General features: G+C 49.5%; 1 protein-coding gene across 1 annotated transcript; it reads left to right on the forward strand.

The window, feature by feature from the left end:
- Positions 1-7,502: 7,502 nt before the first annotated feature.
- On the forward strand, positions 7,503-8,997 carry SOX2 (SRY-box transcription factor 2). Its single transcript, XM_010397312.4, has one exon. The coding sequence runs from the start codon at positions 7,902-7,904 to the stop codon at positions 8,847-8,849; it is 948 nt and encodes a 315-aa protein (XP_010395614.1). The 5' UTR covers positions 7,503-7,901; the 3' UTR covers positions 8,850-8,997.
- The last annotated feature ends 836 nt before the right edge of the window (positions 8,998-9,833 follow it).

Genomic DNA, 9,833 nt, shown 5'->3' on the forward strand with positions numbered 1-9,833 from the left:
ATGGCATATGTTTAAACCCGAAGCAATAAAGTCACCTCAATCCCCCCTCAAAAAAAAAAAAAAAAAAAAAAAAAACCCACCAAAAAAAAAAAAAAAAAAAGAGCAAAATAAACACCCCCTCCCCAGTTCCTGGAAAAGGAAGAAGCGTTATCTTAAGTGAATGCCTGAAGCGCGATTTTATTTCCTCACTGTAGAGATGACAGATTTAAAAGAAACATGGTGATATAAAACGATTAGCCAAAATATGTGATGTGCTGCATTGCCACCAAGTTTTTAGATGAATTCTCTATTTATTTTATAGGGTGCACGCAGCTCAGTGTAGTGCATTTAACGGCGGTATCTGTGAGTTGTGGTAACACCCAGCACGGTTTATGTGTCTTGCGTGCAAAGAGAAAGACTAATGGAAACCAAATTATTTCTGCTAAATTGGGGTTATTTTGTATCTCCTGTTGACAGCCTGGATGAAAGTCATAACGCCACTATTTTTCTATTAAATGAACCCTATGGCTGTTGGTCTCACAATAAACTTTTCACTTTAGAAATTATATTCGGATAGGTTTTTATGAAATATTATTGTTTGTCACGCTGAGTATACTTTCTCCATTCTTTCAGTTGGATCTCCGCTCGAGACTCCCTAATAAGTAAGAGCGCCCAAAATAAAGACATGGCATTTTCTATAAATAATAGCAAGAACCCTGCACAGACTTCCTGTACGACGGAATTCCCAGATTTCCTTTACTGTTTCTTTAGTTAGCACGCGTTCAGTATACATAACTCTGAAATTAAGAAAAAATATACATTTGTACAGATCTGTCAAGCCATTTATAAACAGAGGTATTATATGTCAATTACCACAGGAAACGGAAAAAATACAGAGCGCTTGTACACATGGTTTAACATCAGGAGGCACTTTACAAAAATTTAGTGACTCCTGCCGAAAGGTGAATGATTAACCCGGTTCCAGGAGAGGGGCTGTTAGTGCTCCTCTTAGAAACAGCAGTTGTGAGGGGGCTGTAAAGGGGTCGTAAACTCCCCCCTCCCAAGGGCAGAAGTTGGCACATAAAATCAAGGGTCCCGAGTGATCAGTTTAACCAAAATGCGGTTTTCCTGGGCTCGGTTCGTAACTCAGTTGCCGGGTTTTATTCTGCGGACGTTACTCAAGGGAGCAAATGCTGTAAATCTGGGATCGGGTCCCAGGCTTGGCAGACAGCTGGCAGCAAGGGGGGGGTCAGCTCTGTGCTCAGCTGGCAGCAAGGGAGGGGGGGGGTTAGCTCTGTGTTCGGTCTCGTTCATCTCCACTTGGAAGAAAAGTGCATTTTTAGTTTATTTATGTCTTTTGGAAGGAGTTGGTTTTGGATGCCGGCATTTCCTACATCTCCCTCTTGAGCGGTGGAAGGGGAGACGTGAAGAAACAAACCAGAAAAACAGCCTCAAATGCCAATTTCGCACTTCACCTTTTCTTGCTTCCCCCTCAGCCTGTCCCTGACACCTGCTGCCCTGAGCACCCGCAGCATCGCCCCTTCTCTCCCAGCCCATGGGCACCCCCTGGGCCTTTCTTCTCACATTCATCCACTCCCACCGGGAAGGCTCCCACAGGGACAGGCGGGGTATTTGGAGAGGCCCCGTTGTCGAGCGATTTCCATGGAAAAAGGGCTGTGACACCCTGCCGACAGCACCCCACACCCCAACCCAACGCAGTGCTGCAGGTCGTTACGTGGCTACAGCACTTCTCCTGCCCCGTCTGCCGCACACACCTGCAGGGCCTCAGAGACTGGCGGGGAGTCCCACGGGCTCCCTTCTGCTGCCTTGGAGGAGCCCGAGGCCCCCTCGCCTCCCTCCGCTGCACCCGGGCCTCCTCCGGCAAAGGCTCTTTCAGATCTTCGGAGTGGATAGACACATGGGAAGTGTTGTTGTTATTATTTATAGCAGCATCTCTCTGCTCCGATTAAGCGCCGTCTAAATATGAATTCACAGTATAGACAGCTAGTCTATAATTTGAATTAAAATCCTCCCAACGAGCCCGTCGCTGGAGAATTCTGAAATCACAAGCCTAAGTTGACACAATGAGCCCATGGTGTCAATAAACCATGGGCGAGATGGAGAGATTGTCACTCCAGACCATAACAGTTCTGAAAGTGTCATTACCGTCTGTCCTGTCAATGAGCTCCAAATTAAGGACTATGAGGAACAGCGAGATAAAAGTCACCGTCTTGGCTCCATTATGGGCGATCGTGTCAGTGATCTGAGAATCACTGGAAAGGGCTTTTTTTTTTTTATGTACTTTTCAAACCATGCCTCGGGATGCCAGGGTTTGAGGTGCGCTGAGAGAAGCAACCTTGAAGCACCCCAGGCTGTGCTTCATGCGTTCCCATTGAAACTGCCACAGATTCTTTGGGAAACGGTGTGAATTCAATGGAAGAGCTGGAATAATTCCATCAAAACTGTGCTGGGGCCAAAGAGGACTTCATTTGATTTGGGCGATATGTGTGATCCCGTGAACAGACACTTTTTTTAGACCATTATTTTCTTAAGTCAACACAAAGATGGTGAAGGGGAAAGAGGGAAATAAAATAGAAGCCTCAACTTTAGGAAAAGACAATATATTTGAGATATCCCCTTCTCGGCATTAAGACTTTCAGAGAATGTTCCCAGTCTCTCTCTCCTTCGAGCCTGAGAGAGTTAAGGGAACTTATTCAGGAATTGGAAATCTTCAATTCTGGATTTTTGTGCCTTTGTGGGTTTAAGCAAAGCAGTTAGCGTTCTTCAGGAGGGGTTTTGTGTTTAATATACATGAGTTCATTCAACTACAATGGGAAAAGAAAACTCATTTGTTCTTATAAAACTAGGAAGGAAAGATAACTTTAAATAGACTGCCAAAAAGGATCCCGCTCGAGGGGGTTGCCTTCCTGCTAAAGAGCCAACATTCAACGGTAATTTCACCCCGTTACGTTGTACAGTAATTCCTAAGTTTATCCTCGCCACCGATCTTGATTTTCTGATTTACTTTAAAGATCACGTAAGAAAAAGTACGGGCTTCACGCATACTTTCCTTTGGGAAAGAAATCCCGGGAGTGAGATTTTAGATGCAGGGCAAAATTAGCGGGCAGTTTGAGAAGGCTGTTGGCTATTTATGAAGAGTCATGGAAGCCTGTTTGGACAATCGGCTTCTCCATTTACTGAGAAGCCTTTTGAAAGCGACTTCGAGAGGTGGTGTATGCGAGTCGGCTTTTCTGCTGCTTATTGTGTACGTTAAACTCCTCCAGGATCCGAGTTTTATTTTTTCCTTAAATTTCACTTCTTGCAGCACTGGTCAAAAGCGGAGCTTCTTCTTTTTCTTTTTTATTTCTCCCCTTTTTTTTTTTTTTTTTTAATCTCTCGGCTGTTTGTTTTTTGCCGCCCCAGCCCCGCAGCCCCGGCTCACGCGTGCGGTGGTCGCCGGGCGGGGAGGTGGCAGCGGGGCCGCTCGGGGGGCACAGCGGGACCCCCGGCGCGGGCGGGCCGGGGGGAGCTCGGCAGCCCCCGCTACCCCGGGCCCCGCGGCCCCGCTCGGGCCCGGGCCGTGCGCTGCCCGCCCGGCCGCACGTGTGCTCTCCCTGCGCTTCCATTCGGGAGAACAGGGATGAAAGGAGAGGCCGGGAGCAGCGCGGGGCTCCCTCGGCATTCCCCGGCTTTCAAGGGTCCTTAGAACCCTTGAATGAAATTATTGGGCGAAATGGGGTCTGGCGGGACCGGCTGCGGCTCGCCCCCTCCTTGGTTTGTACGTGTAATGCCACTTCTGAGAGCGACAATCGGGCTACTTGCTGGACAGGGAGGGACAAAAAGGAGATTAAACCGTTTTAAATAATAATAAAAAATATCCCAAACGCAAGCAGAGTGGATTACACTTGCTGCGGGCTCCCCCCAGGTTCCCCGAACAGCCGCCTTCGGGCCTCGCAGGCAGAATGGCCCCAGCCTCACCCCCGCTCGGCCCCGCCAAACTTCCCAAGTTTCCGGGAGCCCTTTCAGCGCCCGGAGGATCTCCCCGGCTCTCCGGCCGGCGCCGTGGGAGATCCTTCTTTGGCTGAGGACATCCTGTATTTGCGCCATCTCGGGACCCTGCAGGGGCTGGGGAAGGTGGCTCGGGCAGCGGGGCTCCCCCGGCCCCTGCCCCTGTCCTGGGCTCGGACCCAGTCCAAATGTGGCTTTTATTCTAGGACATTTCAGACTATATCTCCCCAGGTCTTCCTCGGGGTACTATTGCAAACTCACCATGTGATGATTGAAATTCCCCAGAGATTGGGGTATAGTTAGTTCATTAAAACTTCCCTGACTAACTTCAGCTCCAGAGCGCTGGGCTGCTACAGCATAAGAGGGCCAACAGGAAAATTATCTGTACATTTTCGTCTTTGTCGATTTTTTTTTTTTTTTAACGTAATGAAATTAAAACTTTTGGAGCTCACAGTTGACATTTTGCAGAAAATTGAGTTATCAAGGCAGTAATTATTTCACGGGGAGATAAAACTCTCATAGCCCTAACTGTCAAATAGGGCCCTTTTCAGATTTTAATTACAAAATAAAATTAGTCTGCTCTTCCTCGGAAGGGTTTGTGAGTGGCTAAACAGAGCTTTCCCCAATACTGGTGGTCGTCAAACTCTGCTAATTAGCAATGCTGAGAAATTCCAGTTAACAAGGACATTCTCTAAGTCTCTGCAGGTTCCCTGCCGTTCGCCTTCATTTCCATAAGAAGATTAAGAGTGGAGGGGAACACACTCAAATGCAGATGCAGAAAAGAAGCGTTTTTAACAAGCATCATAATAGTAAGATGCTTGGCTAGTTCTCACCTAATTACTGCAAGTTAAACCTCTATTTGCAGCTAAGGACAAAAAATGGAGCTGCAATCTCTCATCTCCACAAGTCTGCTTAATAGTTTGCTTTAGACTGGTTACTAGTAGGTTCAGGGAAAAAAATAATATGAAAATGTGTATATTCTTTCCGATACAGTTAACACGATAGGTTGTATCCGTAGGGCTTTTAGAAAAATCGGCGAGTATTAGAACAATAAATACATGAAATCCAAGTAGTTAACATTCATTTGCTTTTTAAGACACTCATAACCTGGAAAGAAGAGTGCGTGTGCCGCAGAGCCCATCACTGAGAACGTTTGCAGACTATTTGTTTAATGTAAGCACTTTTCATTTCCATAAATTATACCAAAGGCAACGATTTTTTAAATCCACTCAGATTAAACCGTCCCTCGCAGGCCTCCCTTCCCTGGCCGTATTCTTAGAGAGCAGTGATGTTATTGTCATTAATACAGAAAATCAGGGACCATCTTTTTTTTTTTTTTTTTTTTTTTTTTTTTTTTTTTTTGTAGTCAGCTTCCCGGTCTGCCTCTGCTTCCGCCCACCCGTGTGTGTATTCCCAAACAAGCAAACCTCCATACCCAGAGGAAAGGCGCAAAATGGCCCAAAAGAGCCACCGCCCTCACCTTGTTTCCTGTAGTGCATTATTATGTATATATGCCAGTTTATTGCATCGATAATTAAAAGTGTTAATTAAAATAGAGCCGTAAATACTCCCGATAACACAATTGTTAGGCATTTCCCATCCTTTATTCGTATGTTAAAAGCAATTAGGGAAGGACCAGGCCCCGAAAGGCCTCCAGTGAGCACAGGGCAGCCCACGATGCCCTGGTCCTGCGTGGAGCTCTGGGCCGTGCACCCCACGCACCTCCCGCAGCTACAGTCAGAGCAAAAATAACCCTTTGCCTGCGCACCGCGAGCCCTCGCTTATCGGTTTAGCACGATGAGCAAGCACCACCACCACCCACCCATCCCCTTTCTTAAAAAAATTCAAAATAATTATCCCTAAAATAATTTTTTAATAACTTTATCAACTGCAGACCAAAGGGAGAACAATAAGACAGCAAACAGCCGCCGTGCCTTCAGGAGTGTCTGGACAATCAAAATCCGGTCATATCCCACATCTCATAATTTGCACCTATTTTTCGACAGTTTAACCTATCACTTATCTAGGGGTTAGATATACATTTTCGAATTAAACGCATTGGACCCAATAGGATTTATTTGCATAATCCACGCACATAAAAAAAAGATGCGTCCCTGTTCGCCGGAGGGTTTTTATTACTATTCTTTATTACTATTATTATTATTATTATTATTCCGCCGGGGTGTCATTTCCCGCTCCCTTCCCCCCGTCCCTCGCGCGGCTCCCGCCGGCGCCTCCCCGCCCGGGGCGCGGCCGGGCCGGCAGGGGGCGCCGCAGCGCCGCGGCTGAGGCCGTCGGGGCGCCCCGCGCTGCCCCAGCCCCCGCCCCGCGCTCCGGCCCCGCTCCGGCCCCGCTCCGGCCGCGCTCCGGCCCCTCCGAGTGCCCCGCCGCCCCGCACCCCTCCGGCTCCACGCCGTGAGCGCCATCGCACCGAAAGGCGGAGCAATCCCGTCGAGGCAGGGGAGGCGCGGAGCGGCGCGGGGGAGCGCGGCCAGGGCGGCGAGCGGCTCCCCCCACTCCCGCTCCGCGTCCTCTCTCCCCTCCTTCCTTTGTCGTCAAGTGCGGTTTAGCAACAAAGATCCCAACAAGAGAGTGGAAGTAAACTTAGCCGGGGCTTTGTGCGGCCCGTGCAGTGACAACAAGGGAAACAAAACTACCTATTTGTAGCGCCCGGCCGTCCCCCCACCGCCGCGCTGCGCCCACCCAGCGCCGCCCGCGCCCCGCAATGGGCGCGGGGTGACGGTGCAGCCGGGCCCAGCGGCGGACGGAGCGCGGCTCGGACCCGTCCCCAGCATCTGCAGAGGGGTCCCGGCGCTGCTTTGTGTTCTGCGGGGATGGCATGTGGGGGACCTGTGTTTGCACTGGACATCCTCCTTCTCCGAAACCGGGGAGAAGGTCTTGGCGCCCTGTGCCACGGCCGTACGGAGCAGGGCCCGGGGGATGGCCGGGAGAAGGACATAGCCTCTGCCCAGGCGTTGCGCTGCGGGCTCGGCTACCCGGCGGCGGCGGCGGCGGCAGCAGGGCCCGCCTGGGGGCTCCGCTTCACTGCACGGCTGGGACGGGGCGAGCGAGGCACACGCAGGGCCCCGCACAGCCGGGCGGCCCCTCCGTCCCGAGGGGCACCGGCACAGGGGTGGAGGAAGCCGTTCCCGCTCCGCTCCCCCCATGGCTTCTCCTAGCCCCAAGCCAACACCAACTTAAAGAAAAGGAAAAAAAAAAAAAAAAACCCAACAAAAAACCACCACGTAGCAACAATGCTGTTTACCCACTTCCTCCAAAAAGCGTGTGTGACCTGTTGCTGGAAGGGGACATACAAAGGCTCCCAGTGGCCGCCCGGGCCGCCCCCGGGCCCGCCTCCCCGCCGAGCCGTCCCGGCGCGCCCAGCCCCCGCCCCGTTTCATGCAAAACCAGGGGAAGAGACTTGTCCTCAGTGGCGGAGCCGCCGCGCGCTGATTGGCCGGGGCGAACGCATTTATTGCCTGACAAGCCCCCATCACATGGATGGTTGTCTATTAACTTGTTCAAAAAAGTATCAGGAGTTGTCAAGGCAGAGAGAGAGAGTGTGTGTGTTTGCAAAAGGGGGTAAAGTAGTTTGCTGGCTCTTTAAGACCGAGGTGGAGAGAGAGAGAGAGAGAGAGAAAGAGAGAGAGAGAGCGGCAGGCTGAGAAAAGGGAAAAAGGAGGAAGAAGTTTTTTAAAATCAAGACTCCGGCGGTAATAATAGCAGTTATTAGCATTATTAATCCATCAGCGAAGAGGAAGATCCTGATCTTGATCCAAGTGTGGTTTTGGGGAGTCCCCCTCCCCCCTTTCCTACCCCTCCCTAGGAAAAAAAAAAAAAGTCCGGCTTGGGACTCCGCTGCGGCTGTTCCTCGTTTCTCTGCTCAAGGCTGGTTCCAGGCAAAAGTAGTTTGAATGTACAACATGATGGAAACCGAGCTGAAACCTCCCGCCCCCCAGCAAACTTCGGGGGGAGGCACAGGCAACTCCAACTCGGCCGCCAACAACCAGAAGAACAGCCCGGACCGGGTCAAGCGGCCGATGAACGCGTTCATGGTCTGGTCCCGCGGGCAGCGGCGGAAAATGGCCCAGGAGAACCCGAAGATGCACAACTCCGAGATCAGCAAGCGGCTCGGGGCGGAGTGGAAACTTTTATCCGAGGCGGAAAAGAGACCCTTCATTGACGAAGCCAAGCGGCTCAGAGCTCTGCACATGAAGGAGCACCCGGATTATAAATACCGACCCCGGAGGAAAACCAAGACCCTCATGAAGAAGGATAAGTACACGTTGCCGGGGGGCTTACTGGCACCGGGCACCAATACCATGACGACTGGGGTAGGGGTTGGGGCCACCTTGGGAGCTGGGGTGAACCAGAGGATGGACAGTTACGCGCACATGAACGGCTGGACCAACGGAGGCTATGGGATGATGCAAGAGCAGCTCGGCTACCCGCAGCACCCGGGCTTGAACGCGCACAACGCGGCGCAGATGCAGCCTATGCACCGCTACGACGTGAGCGCCCTGCAGTACAACTCCATGACCAGCTCGCAGACTTATATGAACGGATCGCCTACCTACAGCATGTCCTACTCCCAGCAAGGGACCCCGGGCATGGCCCTGGGCTCCATGGGCTCGGTGGTCAAGACGGAATCCAGCTCCAGTCCCCCCGTAGTCACTTCCTCGTCTCATTCAAGGGCTCCTTGCCAAGCTGGGGACCTTCGGGACATGATCAGCATGTATCTACCAGGTGCTGAAGTACCAGAACCAGCTGCCCCAAGCAGACTTCATATGTCCCAACACTACCAGAGTGCACCTGTTCCTGGCACAGCCATTAATGGCACACTCCCTCTATCACATATGTAAGACAAAGGGGCCGGGGGGGGTGGGTGGGAGGGGAGGGAAAGGAAAACTAAACAAAACAAACAACAAAAAAACTTTTATTAGAAATTCTGGACTTTTTTTTTTTTTTGGACTATTTTTGTACAGAGAAAACTCCGGGCGGGGGGTGGGGGTGGGGTTTGGGGTGGGGGGTCAGAAATTAAGCCGACAAGGAACTTGTATAGATCTCGGAGGGGAAGCAACTACACAAAACTTTTAAAAAGTTCTAGTTAAAACGGTAGGAACTTTGCAGAAAGTTTGCAAAAGTCTTTACCAATAATATTTAGAGCTAGACTCAAAGAGCGAAGAGGAAGATGTTTTAATATTTGCAGGAAACTTTTGTACAGTATTTATCAAAAGACACATGGCAATCAGAATGTCCATTGGTAATATAGAGAGAAGAAAAAAACCAAGCTCGTGAATTTGCCAATTATTTTTAAAAAATTAGAGTCTTCTTGGAGTATTGTGGTTTTGGCAGCTGAATTTATAGCAGCTGCGAGAGGAGAGGAAATTATTTTACGACATTTGGACATTTAAATTGTTTTAGAAATTGTACAAAAGACAAAAAAAGGTAGGATGAGTACTTGCGAACCATGGGCTTGGTTTGCTGGATAAGGGCAAACGTTTAGATTGTACTAAATTTTTTTTTTTTTTTTTTTTTTTTTTTTTTACTTCTTGTTAAAAAGCAAAAATTGCCATGCAGGTTCACACGCCGTTTGTTAATTTATAATAACTTTTTGTTTCCAGACTTCATCCTGTTCAAAGAAAAGGAAAAAAAAAAAAAAAAAAAAAAAGGAAAATTACCAACCTGAAATTACTGTGTTTGAAATATTTTCTTATGGTTTGTAATATTTCTGTAAATTTATTGTGATGATATTTTAAGTTCTTTTTTTTTTTCTCCTCATTTTCCGTAGTTGTATTTTAAAGATTCGGCTCTGTATTATTTGAAATCAGTCTGCCGACAGTCCA

Source organism: Corvus cornix, chromosome 9 (assembly GCF_000738735.6).
Source record: "Corvus cornix cornix isolate S_Up_H32 chromosome 9, ASM73873v5, whole genome shotgun sequence".
In the NCBI taxonomy this organism is placed as follows: Eukaryota; Metazoa; Chordata; class Aves; order Passeriformes; family Corvidae; genus Corvus; species Corvus cornix.

Coding starts and splice junctions, on each gene's coding strand:
- SOX2 (XM_010397312.4), top strand. CDS start 7,902: ATGTACAACATGATGGAAACCGAGCTGAAACCTCCCGCCCCCCAGCAA.